The 22,656-nt window shown below is 55.8% G+C and overlaps 1 protein-coding gene across 3 annotated transcripts in view; it reads left to right on the top strand.

Annotated features, from left to right (window-relative positions):
- The first annotated feature begins 6,458 nt into the window (after window positions 1-6,458).
- The window catches only part of ACOX3 (acyl-CoA oxidase 3, pristanoyl), a 41,922-nt gene continuing 25,724 nt past the window's right edge, over window positions 6,459-22,656 (top strand). For all 3 annotated transcript variants that reach the window (XM_047847241.1, XM_047847240.1, XM_047847242.1), the window contains exons 1-7: window positions 6,459-6,621; window positions 12,785-12,942; window positions 13,275-13,508; window positions 14,644-14,718; window positions 15,082-15,171; window positions 17,454-17,597; window positions 21,985-22,073. In XM_047847241.1, coding sequence (XP_047703197.1) covers window positions 12,799-12,942; window positions 13,275-13,508; window positions 14,644-14,718; window positions 15,082-15,171; window positions 17,454-17,597; window positions 21,985-22,073 — 776 coding nt within the window. In that variant the 5' untranslated portion in view covers window positions 6,459-6,621; window positions 12,785-12,798. The remainder of the gene's footprint in view (window positions 6,622-12,784; window positions 12,943-13,274; window positions 13,509-14,643; window positions 14,719-15,081; window positions 15,172-17,453; window positions 17,598-21,984; window positions 22,074-22,656) is intronic.

The following is a 22,656-nucleotide window of genomic DNA, read 5'->3' as shown; positions in this document are numbered from 1 at the left end:
GTGGAAATACATTTGTGTTGAAGGTAAAAGAAAGTAATCTTATCCTAAACGAGACTGGTTGTTGGGAGAGAAAGGGCTTCGGGCAAAATCTGAACGCAAAGGCAAGTCGTGGAAGTTTCGTGAAGGGAAATCTTTGGAAAGGGATTTTATGTTTGCTCAAGATGGACTAAGGTTGAAATGAATGGATTTTTAAAGTTTACTGGAATAAGATTGAAATTCCGCCTTCTCTCGGATACAAAATTTTCTTAGATTGTTGGTCTGCTCTTGGTAAGAAAATGTGCGCAGCACTGTTTCCTCATTTCTTTGCCCAATTTTTGTGTTTTACTTTACCGGGTCTCTGATGATCCGTAACCTTATTTAACAGGACACCGTTGGAAATACAAGGCTTTGACTGCAGTGCCATATTTGAGAGGGACATACATGGTGTCAGATATGACTGAACAGCGTTAGGGAACCAAGGTTGACTCTCTGAAGCATGGCACCAGTAGGGTCCCTTGGAAATGTTGGCCTGATACCTGGCTTACAGAGTTCCCAGCAGCCTCACCAGGTGAGTACAGCATGTCACTTCCTGGCAGGTGCAGGAACCTCAGGATATCTTGGGGACGTGGTGAAGAGGAATTCACCCAAATTTACAGGTATTGCAGGCCTCTCTGATGGTAAGTACTTGGCCTGCCTTCTGGGCCAGAGAGGCTATTAAAAGTTCAGTTGAGATTCGTTATAAAAGTTTCAGGAAAGGCAACTTTAAGAGATCTACATGGGGGCGCCTGGGTGGCTCAGCAGGTTGTGTGTCCGACTTCAGCTCAGGTCATGATCTCGCACCTCATGGGTTCGAGCCCCGCGTCGGGCTCTGTGCTGACAGCTCGGAGCCTGGAGCCTGCTTCGGATTCTGTGTCTCCCTCTCTCTCTGTCCCTCCCCTGCTCGTACTCTGTATCTCTCTCTCTGTCTCACAAAAATAAATAAACATTAAAAAAAATTGTTTTAAGAGATCTATATGGCCAGTCGCTATTTTTGCTGAGCTTAGGTAAACAACTAGGCCACGTTTGTTAAAATTGGCCTTGTTTTTGCAAACAAATTAGTCTTAATTTGACTCTCTCTGGAAAGGAGGGCGACTTGAGAGAGGAAAATCATGCATACGTTAAGTTCTCGTCCTGGTTTGTCTTTGAACGTTTGTTGTTTGCCTCAGCTAGACAACTTGAGGTGCACTTAAGAGAATCTGCCCCAGCAGCTCAGGAACAGACAGTCTTCATGCTTCTATTCTGTGGGGGTCACAGGCCCCCACGGGCATATGATGATTTGAACAGCTGGAAAATGAGGTGGATTCCCCAGCAATCGTATAACTCGCCTGTCACCTTGACCAACTCCGTGTAGCCGGGATGACAAAATTGCTCCTTAAAAACCAAAGCAGACCCCCCTCCATGGGAATAACTGTGGACTTGTGGAGACAATGGATGGTTCCCCTTTCCCTGTGACTGGTTTGGACGGTGCACTCGGGAATGCCCTTAGGTCCTGAGACAAGTCTCCCACTTGCCAGTGATTCCTCATGATGAGGATATTATGAAGGCTAGCCCTCAAAGAGGCCTTCTTGGTGGTTTTATCCCTTAGCCATATTTGTCCTAGGAGTCACCTCTATTGATGTAGAGTTGAAAATAGAAGCGTTAGCCGAGCATACAACAGCCCTCCTGGGAGCAGAAGCCTCAGAACTCACTACAGGACCGTCCTTGCCGGTGAGGGCCCCACATCAGGTCCAGGGTATCTTAGAGACCAAAGGCCACCAACGGATGACCAGAGGCTGAGTTATTAAATACCAGGCTATGGTTATAAACACCCCTGAAATAATACTTAAAACCCGTCAGACTTTCAACTCAGCTGCCCTCGTGCCTGGGCCTGATGGTCGTACTTCCGCGTCAGAACGTGACTGCTCACAGATTATTGTTTATCCTAGCCGATCAGACGTAAAAGACTCCCGTATCGCAAATGCAGACAACAGTTGGCTTAAGCGATGGCAGTCGGTTCGTGGAAAAGGGCGTTAAGAAAAGCTGGGCACACTGTGGCCAGTCTGATGCAGACTGTTGTGGTCAAAGCCCTCCCAGCAAATACGTCTGCCCAAAACGCAGAGTTGGTAACACTCACTCGTGCTTTACGGGTGGCAAAGGGCCGCCGAATTATCATCTATACCGACTCCAAATATGCCTTCCCAGTCCTATATGCCCACGGAGCACTGTGGAAGAAAAGGGATTATAACCAAGCCCTGACTCCCCACATAGAGGCCTGAAATGATTACTCTTCTTGGGGTTGTATGCCTACCTAAGGAGGTGGCTGCAATTCTCCTCAAAGCACATCAGAAGGATAAGAACGTAGGATCTGAAGGAAATGATTTGTCAGGCTATGTGGCCAAGAGATGGCAGAGAATAAATATTAAGTCTTACGCCGATCTTAAGCCCAATGAAGTCCATAACGCCAAGCTATTCGGACAGCCCAGGAATAGCCCAGCTATTCACGTAGCCCAGGAACGAGGATACTCAAAACACGCACAGGACTGGCTTGTTAATAATCAGGGAAAAAAAATCTTTACACCCCCAAAAATAACCAAAGGCAGATAATAACAGGGGTTACACCGGGCTACTCATTTGGGTGAAAAGGCCTTGCAACAGATGGGTAACAACACCTTCGAGGGAATTAACCACTGGCACGAAGCGGGCCTGTCAATCATGTGCTACTTGCAGGCAAGCAAACCCGGAGGGTGCAATTCACTCCCCCCGCCCCCTTGAAGGCCAGTTCCCAGGCAGCAGACATATCCTGGAGACTGCCGGCAATTAGATTTTACACACATGCCATGTTGTAAACGATACAAGTACCTATTGCTTTATGAAGACCCCTTTACTAGATGGATAGAGGCCTTTCCTTGTAGAACAGAAAAGACCACTGAAGTGACAAAAACCTTGCTAAGAGAAATCGTCCCTCGATTTGGACTCCCTCAGTCCTTTGGACTGTCCTTTTAAATTTTTAAAAAATGTTTATTCATTTTTTTCTTTTTTAATGTTTATTTATTTTTGAGACAGACAGAGACAGAATGCAAGTGGGTTGGGGCAGAGAGAGAGGGAGGCACAGAATCCGAAGCAGGCTCCGGGCTCCGAGCTGTCAGCACAGAGCCCGACGCGGGGTCGAAGTCACAAGCTGTGAGATCATGACCCGAGCTGATGTCGGACGCTCAACCGACTGAGCCACCCAGGCGCCCCCAAATGTTTATTCATTTTTGAGAGAGAGACAGGGCGGGAGCACGGGAGGGGCAGAGAGAGAGGGAGACACAGAGTCTGAAGCAGGCTGCAGGCTCTGAGCTGTCAGCACAGAGCCTGATGCAAGGCTCAAACTCACAAACTGCGAGATCATGACCTGAGCTGAAGTCAGACGCTTTACTGAGCCACCCAGGCGTCCCAAAACGGACTGTCTTTTATTGCACAAATAGCTCAGCAAATGGCTCAAGCCTTAAAAATTAATTACTATTTTATGTTTGGCCTGGCATTCACAGTCCCCTGAAAAGTTGGCTTCCAGACCCAAATGACCCTTGCTATCCTCACTGCAGCTCAAGGAGGCCCAGAACCAGATGGCTGGCTCCCAACAGGGCCCAACGGCTGTGCAGCTCTTACCTGTGGCCATGGCTTCCCCCAGGCTGGATAGTACAGGCCGCTGTACTCTGGGTTTTGCCTGCCCGGACCCGTTATCAAAACCATTACCAACATAGCTAACCCTCCAAATTTAAAACGACAGTGGACACGCTCTGTTTCTAAGGCATGACCACGGAGCATCCAGCTTTGTTCCCTCTCTGGGAGCGGAGGATGTTGTTTGGCACGTGGAACCTCCTGATAAGTATGCAGCCAAAGTCCTAAATGGCACAGAGTAGCGTTTCCCTAAGAAACACCGAGATAACACAAATGCATAAGGCTGTGTTGCGAAACAGAATGGCCTTAGATGTTTGAACAGTTGCGCGAGGTGGAACTCGTACTCTCATAAACACAGAATGCTGTGTGTACGTTCCAGATGGCCACAGGAATATTTTTGGGTTTCTAACTGACATGAACACTCAGATTGGCTCTTTAGAAGATCCCTGTCTTTCTTTCAACGATTGGTTCAAGTCTTGGACCGGAGAGGATTTTTATCAACTACCAAAGGACTCTTATTTGGGCTTATTTTTAGTTCTATTATTATTATTATTTATTTTAGAGGGAGAGACAATGAGGGGAGAGGGGCAGACGGAGAGAGAGAATTCCAAGGAGGCTCGATGCTCAGTGTGGAGCCCAACATGGGGCTCCGTCCCGTGACCCTGGGATCATGACCTGAGTGGAAATCAAGAGGCAGATGTTCAGCTGGCCACCCAGGCACCTGATGAACTTCTTTTGCCTTCTGTTATTCAAATCCTGTTTTGCTGTTTTCTCCCTTGTCTCTCCACCTGGTGCTGAGACCCCTTGGCTGTCATAACTTCAAGCCTACAGATGACCCCTTCCACTCAGGAAGATCCGTACATGCGATCTCCCTTGGATTCAGCTGCCTCTGCCTTCCTTCCAAAAGTCCCTAACCCCCACCCAACTTTAAAGTATATAATCCGTCGTCTGTCGCAATCCCAGGGCAGCTCTTTTCTGCCCACAGTTCCTGTCCCCGTGCTGTAATACAACCACTTTCTTGGGGCACCTCGGGGGGCTCAGTAGGTTAAGCGTCTGACTTTGGCTAAGGTCACGATCTCACGGTTCGTGAGTTCCAGCCCCGCGTCGGGCTCTGTGCTGACAGCTCGGAGCCTGGAGCCTGCTTCCGATTCTGTGTCTCCCCCTCTCTCGGCCCCTCCCATGCTCATGTTCTGTCTCTCAATAATAAATAAACATTAAAAAAAAAATACAACCACTTTTTTTGCACTGAAGACATCTCAAGAATTCTTTCTTGGCCGTCAGCTCCGAACCGCAACATTTTCCACATATCCCAACTAGAAGTCTGGTTTGGATGGGAATAACAGCTTCACAACTGTGAAGACGCGTTGTCACGGAACAAATGAGAAGGTATTGCAACGTGCGGTGGGAACAGAGACAGACTTTCCAAGCGTCAGCTGAGCATCTCCACGAAAATCGCCCACCGGCATCTTAAATGTCACAGATCTCAACACTGAACTTGTCATCCTTCTGTTCCCACGACCCCTCTGCCCATCTTTCAGTTCCCTTTCCACGGAAACCTTCTGACTTCTTCCTCGTTCTCTATGCGGTGAATTGCCAAATCCGGTTGACTCTGATGTGATTTGATGTGATACGGGATCCAGGAATGAAGGGTCGAGAAATTCTTGAGATGTTTGTTATGCATTTAAAAAAAAAAAGAAAAAGATGGGGCGCCTGGGTGGCACAGTCGGTTAAGCGTCCGACTTCAGCCAGGTCATGATCTCGCGGTCCGGGAGTCTGAGCCCCGCGTCAGGCTCTGGGCTGATGGCTCAGAGCCTGGAGCCTGTTTCCGTTCTGGGTCTCCCTCTCTCTCTGCCCCTCCCCCGTTCATGTTCTGTCTCTCTCTGTCCCAAAAATAAATAAACGTTGAAAAAAAATTTTTTTAAGAAAAAGAAAGGTTTATTAAAGCTTGGGGACAGGGCCCACAAGCAGAAAGGGCTGCTGCCCTGGGATTGTGGGAGCAATTGAGTATATACTTTTAAGGGGGGGGGAGGGGGGGACGGGTGTCAGGGATAAAGGGAGTTTCCAAAAAGACCTTCATGTGTTGAAGGTGACTCACAGATCCTGGAGACCTGGCAAAGCTAAAGCGGTTTCTCTGCTAACAAAGGCCTTAACTTTGAAACCACGTGGAGTTCCTGGGGGAATGTCACACTCTGCCTGCGTCAGGAATTTGTCAATGGGTTCCCGGCTAGAAGGACATTTGATTCTGCCTACGTTTCCTCTGGTAGGAAACGTACGTTTCTATCTACGTTTCCTCCACATCAGGTTGGAGCTCTATGAGGCAGGCTCCCATGCCCTGCGTGTCTTAGCTTGGACCTCCCTCCCCCCCACCTCCCCAAACAGCCCGGGACCAGGATTTGGGTGCAGGTGACCCGGCGGCAGGAGAGAGGCCCGGGGCATCGAGGCGGGGTGGGGGCAGAGCGCGGGGCTGCGGACTAGCGCGCGCGGCCGGGGCGCCGCTGCCGGGGGACGCTCGCGGGGACTGGGCAGCAGGCTGGGTCTGGAGCGGTCTCGGGCACCTGCTCCAGCTCGGTCACCGGAAAAGGCGCAGGCTCCGCCCGGGGGTGTCAGGCCGGCGCTCTGCAGTCGGCCCCGGGCGCCTGCACGTTAGGCAAATACCCCGATGCAGTTAGAGAGGGGCCGGGAGGAGCGCCCGCCCGCGCCCGGAAACCACCCCGCCACCCTCCCCCACGCGCCGCCTTTTCGCTGAGCCCGGAGGGCGTGGGGGCGGCGCGGGGTGATGACGTCAGGGCCGGACGGTGGGCCGGAGGCGGGGCGCGCGTGGGCCAGGCCTTGCAAGCGCTCCGGCAAGCTCGTCCAGGCTCTAGCGAGCGCTCGCCCGCGGACGTGCGCGCGCTCCAGGGGGCGTTTATTGGGCGCCCGCTGTGTGCGCCGGACCAGCTGCCGGGAGGGCGAGCGAGATCGAAGGTCGGACTCCGTGGGGCCGCGGGGCGCGCGTGGCAGGGGACGGAGTGCCTGGCCCGAGCTGGGCGGGCGGGCGGGCGGGGGGAGGGGGGGGTCATCCTTCTCTTCCCACGACCCCTCTGCCCATCTTTCAGTTCCCTTTCCACGGAAACCTTCTGACTTCTTCCTTGTTCTCTATGCGGTGAATTGCCAAATGCAGTTGTTGACGCTGATGTGATTTGATGTGATACGGGATCCGGGAATGAAGGGTCAAGAGAGAATTCTTGAGATGTTTGTTATGCATTTAAAAAAAAAAAAGGAAGGAGGTTTATTAAAGCTTGGGGACAGGGCCCACAAGCAGAAAGGGCTGCTGCCCTGGGATTGTGGGAGCAATTGAGTATATACTTTTAAGGCGGGGGGTGGGGGGGGACGGGTGTCAGGGATAAAGGGAGTTTCCAAAAACACCTTCCTGTGTTGAAGGTGACGCACAGATCCTGGAGGCCTGGCAAAGCTAAAGCGGTTTCTCTGCTAAGAAAGGCCTTGACTTTGAAACCACATGGAGTTCCTGGGCGGGGTCGGCAGGTGCAAAGATCCGGGGACACAATCCATCCCCGCGGTGGGTTGCTGGGGACCCCGCCGCTAAGCTTGCGAGACAGTTTGAGGAGTTAGGACGTTGCCCCCCCCCCCCGAGGTCACCACACAGCTGTCACCTAAAGGGAGGATGATCAGAGCAAATCCGCATTTTAGAGTCGCCTCTTGTGCCCCCGAGAGGAAAACTGAGCGAAGGCGGCTGTCATTCTTGCACTGATTCCCTGCCGGGGACTGCTCCAGTGCCCCTGTGAATTGCAGCAGCCTGGATACTAGACAGCAGACTAGCGTTTCCGTGTGGTCACCCTGACACACAGAGAGGTGAGGCGACAGGCTGAGTTCACCCAACTCGGAAGCCAGTGCTGACTTTGGCATCTCACGTCAGGCATTGTGGCTTCGGAATCCTTGGTTGGTAACAGCTGCACAATCTTGTGGTGATGTTGGTGACCACTGGTGGCATGGGGATCTAGGGATCTTCCTGGCTGCTTTGGGTCATGGGATTTGAGACCGGGTGCGATACGAGCTGTAGAGCTTGGGCGGGTTCACTCTAACAAGCTCCAGTCTGCTCATCTGGAAAATTAAGAGTTGGAGAGTTAAGAGTACTGATAATACATGGCGTCACCAGCACTGTTGAGGTCATGTAACTTTTTTTTTTTTTAATTAACGTTTATTTATTTTTGAGACAGAGAGAGACAGAGCATGAATGGGGAGAGGGTCACAGAGAGAGGGAGACCACAGAATCAGAAACAGGCTCCAGGCTCTGAGCTGTCAGCACAGAGCCCGACGCGGGGCTCGAACTCACGGACTGCGAGATCATGACCTGAGCTGAAGTCGGACGCTTAACCGACTGAGCCACCCAGGCGCCCCAGAGATGATGTAACTTCTTAACACCCACCTGCACTCAGTGATTGCTCAATGATTGGATAGTATTGTGATCGATTTAATAGTTGCAGAGGGAAATGATCCCGTAGCCATTATAGAGGTGCAGTGGAGGGCTTGGTAACCAACTAGGTTTGGGGGCAAGCAGAGAAGGGGAGTCCAGCGTGGCACTCAGGTTTGATAGCTCCGGTAATCCGTGGGAACTGGCAGTGTGGACCTGGGTCTGTGGAAGGAAAGGCTGGGTCAGGGAGCCCTGGGTTTGAACATTCAGAGCTTGCAGAACTCTAGAACGTGAGAGGGGAGGGGTGTCCAGGAAACTGCCAAATGAGTGTGGGGGTCTCATTTCAGGTCTGTGAAGCCTCCTCCGTGCATCAGGGACAATTTCAGCAGGTATTGCAGAGTGAGAGTATAGCCGAGGCTGGGAGTCTGCAAGGAACCAGAGGGGAGCAGGAAGGGACAGCGGTGTGGTGTCCTGGACCGCAGGGAGGGAGCACGAGGAGACGGGGATGCAGCCTGGACAGGGGAGTCGGGAAAGACCAAGTTCCCCTTGGACTTTATAGCTTGTATTTTTGAGCACTTGGATTCTGCCAGAGCTGTGCCTTACTTTCTTTTTGTTTTAAAAATTTTTTTTTAAACATTCATTTTTGAGAGAGAGAGAGAGAGAGAGAGAGAGAGAGAAACAGCATGAGCAGAGCAGGGGCGGAGAGAGAGGGCAACGCAGAATCTGAAGCAGGCTCCAGGCTCCGAGCCATCAGCACAGACCCCGATGCAGCGCTCAAACTCAGGAAGGGTGAGATCATGACCTGAGCCGAAGTCAGACGCTTAACCGACTGAGCCACCCAGGTGCCCTCGGGGCCTTACTTTCAAAATAGTCTTGCTTTGTGGAGATCTAACTCATCATGCAATCCATCCATCTCAACTGTACAATTCAGTGCTGTATTTGCAGAGTTGTGCAACCATCATCCCTATGTAGGGATGTTGCTTCACTCCAAAAGATGTTTCTAGGATGTTTCTTCACTCCAAAAGAAACTTGGCCCCGTTAGGAGTCCCTTCCAGGCTCCTGGCAGCTGCTGATCTCCTTTCTGTCTCTACGTACGTACCTGTGCTGAACGTGAACGGTTTGCATCGGTAGTCACGGCACGGATGACCTTCTGTGTGTGCCCTCTTTCCCCTAACGTAACATCGTCCATGTTCATCAGTTCATCGTGTTGTAGCAAAGAGTATTTCATCCTCTGGGAAGAAGACGTTGTGTTTATCCATTCATCAGTTGATGGATGTAGGAGTCGTTTCCTCTTTTTGGGGTATTATAAAAATGCTACAAGCATTCCGCACACAGATTTGTGCGGATGTTTCATTTCTCTTGGGCGTGTACCTGGGAGCGGAGTTGCCGGGTCACGTGGTGACCGTATATTTAAACTTTTGAAGAAGGTGGACGGGCTCTAATTTCTGCACGTCCTCATCCGTCCTTGTCATTTATCCCGTGGATCGTGGCCATCGTGGTGGCTATGATGTGCTGTCTTACTATGGTTTCAGTTTGCTCTTCCCTGATGGCTCATGACATTGAGCGTCTTTCCATGTGCTCGTCGGCCATTGTGGTGTCTTTGGAGAAACTCTATTTGAGGCCTTTAAATTGGGTTATTTGCCTTCATTACTAAGAGTCTTCGTACAGTCTGGGTACAAGTCCCTCATCAATACGTGATTTGCAAATAACTTCCATTCTCTGGTTTGTCTTTTCACTTACTCGTTGGCATCCTTTGCAGCAGAAGATTTTATTTTTGTTTTTTGATGAAGTTTAAGTTAGCTACTTTTATAGCTCGTGCAAGAAGGCTTTGGCTCACCTCAGATTGTAAAGATTTACTCCTGCATTTTCTTCTTAGAGGTTTTCGTGTTAACTTGTGCATCTAAGTCTGTGTCCCTTCTGAGTTCAGTGGTGTGTCTGTGTGTGTGTGTGTGAGAGAGAGTTGGCCCTCATTCCTTTGCACGTGGACATTGGGGTGCTGGCACCGTTTGAGAAAAGACTGTTCCTTCCCCATGACGTTGTCTTGGCGTCCTTGTCCCAAAGCAGTTGACCCTACATTTCAGGGTTTACTTCCAGGCTCTCAGTTCTGTCCGTCTACACACATGTGACTTTCTACCGACGCCATGATGTTTTCGTCACTGTCACTTCTCAGCAAGTCTTGGAATCAGGCAGAATGGATTCTCCAACTTTGCTCTTTTTCCAGACGGTTTTGTCTATTCCGGGTTCCTTAAATTTCCACATGGATCTTAGGATCAGCTTTTCAATTCCCACAGAACAAAGCCAGTTGGGATTTTGACTGGGGCCACAGGGGCTCTGCAGATCACTTGGGGAGTGTCGGCTTTGTGACGACATCGAGCCCTCTGATTCATGAATGAGGGGGGCGCCTTTCCGTTTATTCAGGTCTCAGGTTTCTTTCAAAAACGCTTTACACTTTTTTTCTTTATTGAATTTATTGTTTTCGATGCTGTTGTAAGTTGAATTTTTTCTTAAGTTCATTTTGGAGTTATCGCTGGTATATGGAAATACAGTTGATTTTGTAGCCTGTAAACTGAGCAAACTAATTTGTTCTCATGGTTTTTTAGTGGGCTCCTTAGGATTTTCTATATACAAAATCATGTCATCTGCAGATAAGAGAGAGGTTTCTGATTAGGATGCTTTTGATTTCATTTTTCTTGCGTAACTGCGGTGGCTAGGATGCCCAGCACTATGTTGGTTAGGAGAGGTGGAGCGGACATCTTCATCTTGGTCCCGATGCTCAGGGAAAGGCGATGAATCCTTACTGAAGTGTGAGGGTAGCTGTGGGTATTTGTAGACACCCTTTACCAGGTGGGGGGAGTTTCCTCCTGTTTCCACTTTGTTGAGAATTTCTCACGAAAGGGTGCAGGGTTTTGTCAGATGCTTTTCCGGCACACGTTGGCACAATCGTGAATGTCTGTCCTTTATTCTGCTGGCGTGGTGTCTTACCCTGATTGACTTTCAGATGTTGACCTGGCCTTAATTTCCTGGGGCACGACTCCCTTGTCTCCCGCTGGCCTCATGGGTCACCCTGTTCCCGTCTTTTGGAAAACACTGTGGGCATGGTATTTTTCTTTAAATCTTTGCTACAATTCACAATTGAAGCCCTGTGGTGTTTCTTTGTGGGCAGTTTATTGATTTTTTTTCACATTTATTTATTTTTGAGAGACAGAGCACAAGTGGGGGAAGGGCAGAGAGAGAGGGAGACACAGAAGCTGAAGCAGGCTCCAGGCTCTGAGCCATCAGCACAGAACCCGACGCGGGGCTTGAACTTACGAGCCACGAGATCATGACCCGAACCGAAGTCGAACACTCAACCAACTGAGCCACCCAGGCACCCCTCCCTTTTGAAATTTTTTTTTTTTTTTAATGTTTATTTATTTTTGACAGAGAGCACGAGCTGGGGAAGGGCAGAGAGAGAGAGGGAGAGAGGGAGACACGGAACCCGAAGCGGGCTCCAGGTTCTGAGCCGTCAGCACAGAGCCCGACGCGGAGCTCGAACCCACGAACTGGGAGATCATGACCTGAGCCCAAGTCGGACGCTCAACCGACTGAGCCACCGGGTGCCCCAGAATCATTGTTGTTTCCTTAGGCTCGGTAGTAATGTCCCCTTTTGGATTGGCTCAACCTAGCTAAAAGTTTGTCAATTCCGTCAGTCTTTCCGGAGAACCAGCCTTTTGTTGGTTTTCTCTGTTGCTCTCCTCTTTTCTGTTCCGGTGATTCACCGTCTTCACCGTCTGACGTGTGCTTGCGTTTGGTTTAGTTTGTGCTGATGCTTCTCCATCACAAGGTGGCGCCTGTGGAGGGGGACTCGGGCTTGGGAGCTGCCCTTCTGAAGCCCCGGGAGCCCCAGAAAGTGCCGGCTGAGCTTCAGGTTCTCCATCCCTCAGCAGGGACGTGAGCGTGGGCTTGCGCTTTGGGGGAGGGTTCCAGAAGAGACAGTCCACAGGGCGTGGTCCAAGAGGGCGCGGTCCCCAACAGCCACTCGGGTGCTCGGAAGGCCCCGTCCCACCTTGCCCCTCTCACGTGGAAACAAACACATGAGGTTGTTTCATCAAGAGATGAATTTGTTTCATCAAGTTCCCATTTGCTTCTGGGAAAAATTGAGCAACTCAGAACCCAGCGTCCTAGATGGCGTCCACCGGGGCGGGGGTGTCCACGCCCGGCAGTCCGCTCTCCCGCCGCTCCTCGAATCCAGTGGGAATCCACGGCGGGAAAGGAGCAGTCCTCTGAGAAGACCCGGGAGGATTGTTTGGTCAGGAGGGCTGGGCTGCAAGGTGCCCGCTTCGTGGGTGGGAAGCCGGATGTGTGTCCGTCGGGAGAGTTCGGGGCAAAAGGCTGTGTTCAAAGGCTCTCTGGCAGGTGTCCCGTGCCCTGGCGGGCCGTCCTGTGCGGCCAGAGTGGACTGGCCGGTGTTGGCCGGACTCCAGAGGGAGGCTTCCCGGACCGCGGGGTCGATGGCCTTCGGGGCTGGGTCCGGTGGCCCCGAGAGGGCGAGGCGTCCTCTGGCCTCAGCTGCCCGGGGCCGCCTCCTGACCTTCTCTCTGGGGAAGGGGGGCACGAGGTCTCGGGCGGTGACCGACTCTTGCCGGCCCTTCCGAGTCTGTCTGTGTTTGTCCCGCCTGTCGCGCGGCTGCGGGCGGCCGAGCAGGCACGGCGGCCGACTCCGGTGTCCGCGTCCCGCAGGCTGACGCGGTGCGATGGCGGCCCCGTCTGAAGGCGACGCTGCCTCCCTGCTGCCGGACCTGCCCGGGGGACCCCTGCAGGCCTACCGCGCCCGCGCCTCCTTCTGCTGGAAGGAGCTGGCGCTCTTCCTGGAAGGCGAGGACATGCTGCGCCTGAAGGTGAGGCTCCGGGCGGCGCGCCGGGCGTCTGGCTCGCGGGCGCAGGGGGCCGTGCGGCCCCTAAGGACCCTAAACACCCTAGCTGGCCCCCGGCCTGGCCCGTGTCCTCGGAGGCCCCCCCCCCCCCCCGCCCCGGGCGAACACAGGTTGGTTAAGCTTCTGAGGCCTCAGGTCCCCGTGCCCGCGGCCAGAGGGGCCTTCGGCCGCCCCGGGGTTGCAGGGGTCGCCCGTGTCCCACGGCACCAGCGGCCTTGGGAAGAGCCTGAGCGAGAGCGCGGCGCACGGCCGTTCTTCGCCTTCGAGCCGGCCGTTCCCGTCTCCCGCATTTCCAGAAGAGCATCTTCTCGGCCCTGGAGGACGACCCCCTGTTCGCCCGCTCCCACGGCCACGAGCTCTCCCTGGAGAAGCACCGAGAGCTGACCTTCCTCCGCTGCAAGTGGGTCTTGGGGCGCGCCCCCGTCCGCGTGGAGGACATGGTGCGGAACCCGCTGTCGGTGCTGACGCTGATCACCTGCCTGGGCACGTACGACTGGTCCCTGGCTCAGAAGTTCCTGCTGCACCTGCTGGTGAGTGGGCGGCGAGGAGGCCAAGGGGATCGAGCCCTTCACGCCCCACGTGAGGCGGGGGAGGGCGCCGTCCGGGGCCGGGCCGGAGGAGGAGGTGCAAGAGAGGGTCCTCAGCGCACGAGGGGCAGACGCTGCCCGCGGGGTGTGGCGGCGGCTGGTGTTTGCTCGCTCGTAGGGTTTCGTGGGGTGTGTGTGTCTGGGGGAGGTTTCTTTAAGAGATTACTTTCTTGGGGCTTGAACTCGTGACGCTGAGACCAAGAGTCACGTGCTGTTTGTACCCACGGAGCCAGCCAGCCGTTGCTCTCTTAAGAGGTTTCTAGAAACTAATATAGGAGGGGCGCCTGGGGGGCTCAGTCCGTTGAGTGTCTGACTTGGGCTCAGGTCATGATCTCACAGTCTGTGAGTTCGAGCCCCGTGTCAGGCTCTGTGCTGACAGCTCAGAGCCTGGAGCCTGCTTCGGATTCTGTGTCTCCCTCTCTCTGCCCCTCCCCCTGCTGACACTGTCTCTGTCTCTGTCTCTCTCTCTCTCTCTCTCAAAAATAAACATTTAAAAAAAATTAAAAAATAAAAAAATAATATAGGAAGCAAAACCAGAGATTAGAATGTGTGGGCAGATCTCGTGATGTTTGAGGGAGAAGTCCAGCTTCTTCCGGCTGTGTGTGCAAATTTGCATACGTGAGTCCTCGACGGGAGTGCCAAGCAGTGAAAACTCCAGAAGAGAAGGAACTTTGGGGGACTCTTTTGCTTTTATGCCAACCCCCCCCCCCAAAAAAAGCCAAAAACAAGAAAGGAAGGGAAAGCAGGTCTGGGGAGATGCCAGTGCCCCCCGCTGGCACACGGGCGGAGGTGGGGAGGTGTGTGTGGCTGGGTGGGACATGTGGCCCGTGTGCACCCTTCTCCCTCCTCTCCCCTGTCCCCTGCTGTCTCCCCCTGTCTGCGGCCCCTCGGGACCTCCCGAAGGCATCTGAAGTGTGAAGTGCTTCTGCTGAGCATACCAGACGCGGATTCCATTCCCCCCCCTCCCCCCCCCCCCGCTTCCCTGCCACGGGTGTCAAAGCGCGTGTGGCTCCTGAGGCCCCGGGACCTCAGGACTCCTTGACTGCCACCGGTTTCTCTGATGATTCTATGTTTTCAGGTTTTTGGATTCGCGATTTACAAGTCTGGCTCTGAAAGACATTTAGAATACCTTCCCAAGATCCTCAACATGGAGGTGAGCTCAGAGTCCCGGCGGACTGTGAGCCCGTGGTCCCCAGATGTCTCTGCAAAGGGCCGCGTGCCAGAGGAGGTTCCGGGGGGCCGTGTGTGCCGAAACCCCAGCACCCGGTGCATTTAGCTTGTTGCCGTCGAAGCGAGGCCTTCCCTTTCCTTCCACGGCCCTGGCAAGGCGGCTGTCACCTCACCTAAACCCCTGTCCTCACAGGCTGGGGGATGTGGTGTCCCTAACACCCTGGTGGGTTGGGCGGGGGAGTGGGGATTTAGTGCTTTGACCTGGGGTTTTGTCCTTCGAGGAAGGACAGCAGCGGGTCCCTCCTGGAACTTTCTTGCCTTACATTGTTTTGTGCTCCCGCGTTAGATTTTTGGATGTTTTGCTGTGACTGAAGTAAGTCACGGGAGTAACGCCAAGGCCATCAGAACGACCGCTCACTACGACCCCGCCACGGAGGTAGGTGTTACGTGCGCGTCGCATGTGATGCGGTGTCCTTACGGCCAGAAACCCGTCTTTAGACACGTGTGCTTTTACCGTGCACACGGAGACTCCTCACCCGGGAGGGTGGCGGCTCCTGGGGGGAGAGGTTCCTTTCTTTGTTCACCTGCCTGCTGGGGCTTGGACGCGGCCCGGTTCGTTTACAAAACCAACAGCGTGAAGAAGACTCTCCCCGGCGCTGGTCTTTGCTGGCTGCCCCTGCCCCCTGTGCGCACCAGGCTCCGCCGGCCGGGGCCTGCCTCGTCCACTCCTGCCCCCGTGTCTGGCCCCTCCGGCCCCACCGCCCTCCTGCATCCCGTGGCCCGCGTGCAGACGTGTGTGGCGTTTGCGCCGTTGGCCGCTGCCTCCCGTGTCCGCGTCTCCGTCCAGCACGTCCCTGTGCAGGTGTCGGTCGCAGCATGGTGCAGTCGCGGGCTTTGTCCTCGCTCTCGGGGAGACACGTGCCCGCAAACGGGATCATGATTTATCGGGTGGTTGGTGGCGCGGAGGGAAGGGAGGGCAGGGAGAGGATGGGGCGCACGGGTCGGGAAGCTTCCGCCCGTGGCCTCTGTGCTGTGCCGCTCCCACCCCCGGCCCCTCTCCCACCGCCGGGTCAGTCTCGTCCGCTCCTCCGAGGACCGTGGTCCCCGCTGTTTGTTCTGCACCTGCCCTAGTGTTCCAGGAGCCCTTCGCCTGCCCCTTGTCGGTAGTGTGGTTTGCAAGAGTCCGTGTAACAGAAAGTAAAGCCCTGTGCTTGCGAATTTGCTTCTCATTCCTTCCTTCGTTCAGTGATGTGGGCTCCGTGCACACTGTGTGCTGAGGGGCTGTGTGCCAGCAGAGCAGAGGCATGAAGCCGAGGGGGGCTGAGGCGGGGCAGGGCAGGGTCAAGGGGAAGGTGGTCGTGGTGCAGTGCCCGTGGTCCCGTGCACCGGAGAACGGCGGGCAGAGAGCCGTCAGCGACAGCCCTCTTGGGTTTTCTATTGGCCTTTCAGCCACCAGGTACCTTTATCCGAACCCAGGTTTTGCTGGCCCGGCCCCGTCTCTTTTCTCTGCCCTCTGGTGGCGAGGGCTCTCGGTGCTAAGTGGGGAGGCGGAGAGGGCGGATCCCACATGGCCTGGGGGCCTGGGCGAAGCCTGGCCGTCCATGGGGCAGCCTGCTTCTGACCTGCTTCCTCTCGGCACCTGTACTTAAGTGAACGTGACGTCGGAGCAGGGGAGATCGGGAGCCCGAAGTCCTCTGTGGGCCGCTGGTCGGGCACCTGCTACGTGCCGGGCACTGCTTTCAGGGACCGGGCAGCTAGCGGCGAACGTGACACGTGAATCTTTGCTCTGGGGGATCCCTCGTGCCGGAGCGGAGACACGGACGGACAGCCGCAAGAAGTTAGGTGTGCCAGGGGGCCATGGAGACCTGGAGGGGACGGTGGCGGTATGCCACATGCAGGGAGGACGCCTGCAGAGGGGGGAGCAGAGGGGAGACTCCAGTCCCCCATCCCCCCCACTTTTCTTCAGCGGGGCGTCAACATCTGCGAGGTGGTCACACGGTGCGCTTGGAGGCCATGACCCCGTGCACACCGCTGGGCGGCACGAAGGGGTTCCCCGTGTGCCCTTCACAGCTTCCCACCCGCGGGGAGAAGGACACCCGCCGGGGTCTGCCCGCAGTGGCCTGCAGGTGACACGGGAGGCAGCTCGCCGTCACACCCCGGCTTTGTCCAGCTGTCAAGCCCCCCGCCCCGTGTCTCCCCTGCTCGTCTCCTGCCTTGCTGAATACCCGGCGAGCCTCCCGGCCCCTCCCGTGACCCCCGGGTTCACTCGCCCTGACGTCTTGAGGTGCCTTGTGCTCCTGGGCACGTGGCCCTCACGGAGCTCGTAGACGGGGGGAGACCGTGGGAAAAGAAGGTCTGTCGCCGGTCAGAGCCCAGGGAGGGGTCGGGGAGGAGCGCGCAGAGGAGGGGCCGCGGAAGACGAGCATCGCGGTGACCGCTCCCTGGGCACCGGCCAGCTTCCGGAGAAGTTGGCGTATGTTTCATCGTCTGACCCCGGAGTGGTTTTCCGTACGGCTGGGTGTCTTCGTTAAGTCACAACACCCAGGGATACGCTCCGTGTTCGGGCCGCCCCCCGCGCCACACGGGCGCTAAAGCGTGCGCTCGGTTCTGCTCTGCTCGGTTCTGGACTTGGAGCAGAGGACGTGGGATTCTGCACGTGTTTGACTTGTTCATTGCAACTTGGACGACGGCTCTAACCTTCCTTTTCCCCTCGCTCAGGAGTTCATCCTCCATTCCCCGGACTTCGAGGCCGCCAAATTCTGGGTCGGCAACATGGGCAAGACGGCCACCCACGCCGTGGTGTTTGCCCAGCTGTACACGCCCGGGGGCCGCTGCCACGGCCTGCATTCCTTCTTGGTGCAGGTGAGGGGGCTCTGGGCGGGGCGGTCTCACCCACGGGCGCTTGGCTTCACCGGCAGGCGCCTTCATCGCAGCTGGGGCGGGGGCGCCCCTGGCTTCCAGTGAGCACGCGGCGAGGACACGGCGGACGCCCTGTAACGCCCAGGACGGCCCGCCCACCCCCAAGAGGCAATTATCCAGCCCCCGAGGGCGGTGGCCCGGGCTTGGTCAACCCTGGTCTAGACCTGAGGTCATCTGAGGCAGAGTCGTCCTGTCCCTCTGGCGGCCACGTCGCCATCTTTGCAGACACTCTTCGCAAACCTGGGCTTCCCGGCCCCGCCTTCCTGTGGTTCTGACCCAGCACGCCCGATGTGGGCTCCCGTGCCGACCTAAAGTCTGACTCCGGGGCCTTGACGTCTCCTGTTCCCGGGCCACACGCAGCAGCTACTGCCACGGCGGCGCCTGGGACCGATGGCCAGGCCTGGGCTTCCTGCCTCCCTGGTGGGGCCTGTCTCCCGACCGCCCGGGGCTGCTGCGGTGTCCCTGAACCCGGAGCTTCCGGAAGCTTGTCCGGACTTTCCTGTCCTGGCCACCTGGATCCTGACCGAAGCCCCGCTGCCCTGCACCCCAACCCCACTCTGGCATTCTGGTTAAGACCTTCCGGGTGAGGGGCCTCTCGGAAGAGAAGAAAGTAAGCCGTGTCCCTTTGTCCTCATTGAGGTGAAATTCAAGTAATACGAAGTGAACCGAAATTCAGGGGCCTTTGGTGCCTTCCCAGTGTCGGGCATCCACACCCGTGTCTAGTCCTAAAGCGTTTCCGTCTCCGGGAGGGCGCCCCGCACCCTTCCTCGCCCCCCCCCCCCCCGCCCCCGGCAACCACTCGCCTGCTTTCTGCCTCCACGGATTCGCCTGCACAGGACGTTCCATACGCAAGGAACCCTCCAATGTGACCCTCCGTGCCTCAGCCTGTTTTCTGAAGGCCATCCACGTTGTCAGAACGTGCTCAGTATGTGTTAGAATTTCCGTGCTTTTTAAGGGGGGCGGATAAGCCTTCGTGTGCATGGACCGCAGTGCGTGCGCCTGGTTGCTGATGGGCATTCTGGCTGTTTCCACCTTGTTTCTGTCGTGAATAACGCTGCCGTGAACGTTCATGAGCACCTGTCCGTCTGACCACGTGTTCTCCGTTCTCGGGGGTCCACACCCAGGAGTGCAAGTGCCGGGTCCTGGGGTGATTCCGTGTTTAACTGTTGGAGGAACTGCTGTTCTCATATCCTCACCAATACATATCTTCCTTTTTTTCTTAAACATGCACACGAGTGGGCATGGTAGTATTTGGTTTTTTTTTTTTTTAACATTTATTTATTTTGGAGAGAGACAGAGACAGGATGTGAGTGGGTCAGGGGCAGAGAGAGAGAGGGAGACGCAGAATCCGAAGCAGGCCCCAGGCTCTGAGCTGTCAGCACAGAGCCCGACGCGGGGCTCGAACTCACGCGAGATCACTCGAGATCTCGCGAGATCGTGAACTCACGGACCGCGAGATCGTGACCTGGCTGAAGTCGGACGCTTAACCGACCGAGCCACCCAGGCACCCCTGTTGTGCTTTTGATGTGCATTTCCTTTTCCTTTTTTTCTTTTTGGAGAGTGTGCACAGGGGAGAGGGGCAGAGGGAGAGAGAGAATCCCAAGCGGGGTCCACACTCAGCACGGAGCCCGACGGGGGCAGCGGGGGTGGGGGGAGGCTCGATCCCACGACCCTGGGGTCATGACCTGAGCTGCAGTCAGGAGTCAGACATTCCACCGACTGAGCCACCCAGGCGCCTCGTGATTCGCATTTTCTTCGTGACCAGTAATGCTGAACATCTTTTCGTGTGCCAGTTGGCCACGTGTATATTTTCTTTGCAGAAATGTCTGTTCAAGTTCTTTGCCCTGTGGAAATAAGCCAAGACCTCCCTTATGGGAAAGGCAAAGGTTGTGTGCTCGGAGCTGCCTGGAGGGGGCGGTTTGGCCACTGTCCCTTGGGAGGTTGGGGCAGTGACTGAGTCTGGCCAGGGGAGTGGGCTTGGTTTCCTCAGGCTGGTCCTGGGCTGGCAGCAGGACAAGAGGAGAAGCTGTTAGCTCCCCGCCGAGCTAAGTGACCCCATCTCTGACCGACCGTCACAGGCGTCTTGCTTGGCCGCCTGCACTGTTTGCTGCGGGTTGTGGGTCAGAGCTCCAGTGTCACTGGTCGGGAGGCCGTCCATCGGTGCCATACGTTCAGTCTCTTTTCTTCTCTTTTTTTGAGTTTGTTTATTTTGAGAGAGAGAGAGAGAATGTGAGTGCGTGCAAGCAGGGGAGGAGTGGAGAGACAGGATCCCAGGCAGGCTCTGCACCGTCAGCACCGAGCCCGGGGATCGTGACCTGAGCCGAAATCGGGAGTCGGATGCTCCACTGACTGAGCCCCCCAGGTGCCCTCGGTCCATTTCTGAAGTGGGCGGTTTGTCTCTGTTGTTGGGTTCTGAGAGCTCTCCGCACGTCCCGGAGGCCGACCCCTTATCCGGTAGGTGGTTGTCTCCCATTCCGTAGGTCGTCTTCCCATTTTCTTGTTCGTGTCCTTGGAGGCGCAAAGGGTTTTGATTCCAGCCCCTTTTTCCCTTGTTGCTCGTGTCCTGATTTTCCAATTCACATCAGAGCCACTGCAGACCAGGTTCGCCTCAGGCCGCCCCCTGCTGTTTCTGGGTGTGTGCGTTTGTACCCAACGTGAACTTCTAGGGGGAAACTGGCTAGCCTTCGGCCCTGTTCAGTCTTTCTGTGCCGTGGTCGGGAGCGCCGTGGTGTTTTGGACTCTTTACGCACCGTGCTCTAGGGACTCAGCAGGACTGTGTCGTTCCTCCTTCCGGGGGAGCATTTCCGAGGCCGAGTGTGCGTCAGGCCGGGGCTTGCGGGGGTGGGGTGGGGTGGGGGGGGCGCCTCCCTGTCCCCGTGGAGGGAGAGAGCTTCAAAGGAGTGATCACAAGACTCTTCCAGGGTTGTGACGCACCTCACAGGTCGCGGCCGATACGGCGCGATTTGTCGCAGGTTGGTTCTATACCAGGCGGGGAGCCTTCGCAGACTGTGGCAGTGTGATACGGAAATCCACGCGATCAGGTTTATTTGAGGAGTTTGACATTAACGCGTTCTGCCGTGGACTCAAGTCCGCCTCGTTTCCTTCACTGGGAGGTCGGTGCGGTATTTGTGGCCACTGCACCATCGTAGATTTCCCCGTGAACCGGAACCCACCCTGGCGGTATTTTTCTGTGCGATGACCCGGAACGCACCAGCTTGTTTTCTTTTAGAGCCTCTTCTCTCCATGTGCACTTTCTTTCCAGCGACTTTCTATTTTAAAATGTTATAAAAAGGTCGTGCCTGAAGCGTCACCGGGTCTTACCGAAGAGTCGGAAGGGGGAAGAGTGTTTGCATTGGGGGTTCAGCCTTTGTTGTACCCAAAATACCATTATCGTGATGATCAGTGTAGGGGGAAGAGTGTTCCTCTAAAATAAAAGTTCCCAATAGTGCAGACTCAGTAGTCCAGCTCCCAGACGCTGTTGACCTTCGGGCTGGGTGATCCTCCTGTGGTGGGGCCGACCCGGGCGCTGGATGCCTGGGGGCGCCCTCTGGGAGGGACAGCCAGCCGGCCTCAGGCGCCCTCGTCCCCGGCGGTTGGGGGGGAGGGTGCCTGCTCACAGCGGGTGCGGAATCGCCCCCGTGAAGGTGTTCGGGGGAGACGCTCCGTGTCCCTGCACGGAGCTCGCCCAGTGAGAACTGTCGGCTCGCCGCACCTGTACTTAGGGAAGCGTGTTTACCGGTCGTCCAAAGCCAATCTGGGGATGGTTCTCCCCCCGCACCCGGCCATCTTGTCATTCGCTACGGCCCGGCGCCAGCCCTGTGGCCGACTTGAACGTGACATGGATGTTCCGGACGGCCTCCAGGCTGCGGGGACTCCTCAGCTGCTGGCCCGGCACCGTTGTAGCCAAACGGCACGAACCGGGGCCTTAAAACAACAGGAGGTTACGGTCCTGGAGGCCGGGAGTCTGAGATCCGTGTCGAACCCCCCGCCCCCCGCCAGGTTCTAGGGGACATCCTGTTCCTGCCTCGTCCCAGCCCCTGGTGGCTGCACCCTCTTCTCCCCACGTCCTCCCCTCCTCTGTCTCTTACAGGACACTTGTCATTGGATTTGGGGCCCAGCTGGGTCATCCGGGACCCCCTCGTCTCCAGATCCTTCACTTAATTACAGTCGCAAAGATCCCAGACGAGGTCACGTTTCTGAAGGCACCACTTACCCCCTGCAGAGACACGAAGGGAGCCCACGGCTTAGTCACCGGGGTTTTGTAACGTATTCTTGAGATTCTTGTGTGGTCCTAACAGTTGCCGTTTGCGGCTTTCTGTGTCTCGTACAGATCCGGAACCCCAAGACCCTTCTTCCCATGCCGGGGGTGATGGTTGGCGACGTAGGGAAGAAGCTTGGGCTGAACGGCGTCGACAACGGGTGAGTGTGTGCCCGGCCCCGATGGCCGCGGTCTCCTCTGCAGGGTCATTAACCCGAGGGTGCTTGCTCGACTCTCGGGTGCCTGCTGATTCCAGCTTGGGAGCCACCAGGACCCTCAGTGCTGTCCTCACCCTCCCGGCCGCCTGTGGGGCCAGGAAAGCGTGCTGGGACGCACACGTCACCTGTCACTTGAGAGCTGTGTCACATACACACCCTGTGTCACACCCTCTCTCACATGCACACAGATCGTGTCCAATGCACCCTGTGTCCCACGTACCCCGTGTCATATACACATCGTGCTGCACACACTCTGGGGTCACACACCCCACGTCACAGCCCCTGTCACGCCCACACCCGCAGGCTGGCCACCATCTGTTTCTGGAACAGATTTTGTGGTCCGCACGTGCCCAGACGAGAGGGTGTGAGATTGTGCTTTCGGTCGAACTCCAGCAAATACTTGCACAAGTAGAAATGTGGCTCAGCCTTGTTCCCGCTCTGGTGGCATGACAGGGGAAGATTTTCCACTCCTTAAAAAGGGCGCTTGGAGTTTTCAGTCGTGCTCGAAGAAGCATTCCTCAGCTTT

The sequence above is a fragment of the Prionailurus viverrinus genome, unplaced genomic scaffold (genome assembly GCF_022837055.1).
Source record: "Prionailurus viverrinus isolate Anna unplaced genomic scaffold, UM_Priviv_1.0 scaffold_45, whole genome shotgun sequence".
Taxonomy (NCBI): domain Eukaryota; kingdom Metazoa; phylum Chordata; class Mammalia; order Carnivora; family Felidae; genus Prionailurus; species Prionailurus viverrinus.
This window is presented reverse-complemented; position numbering and strand designations above follow the sequence as displayed.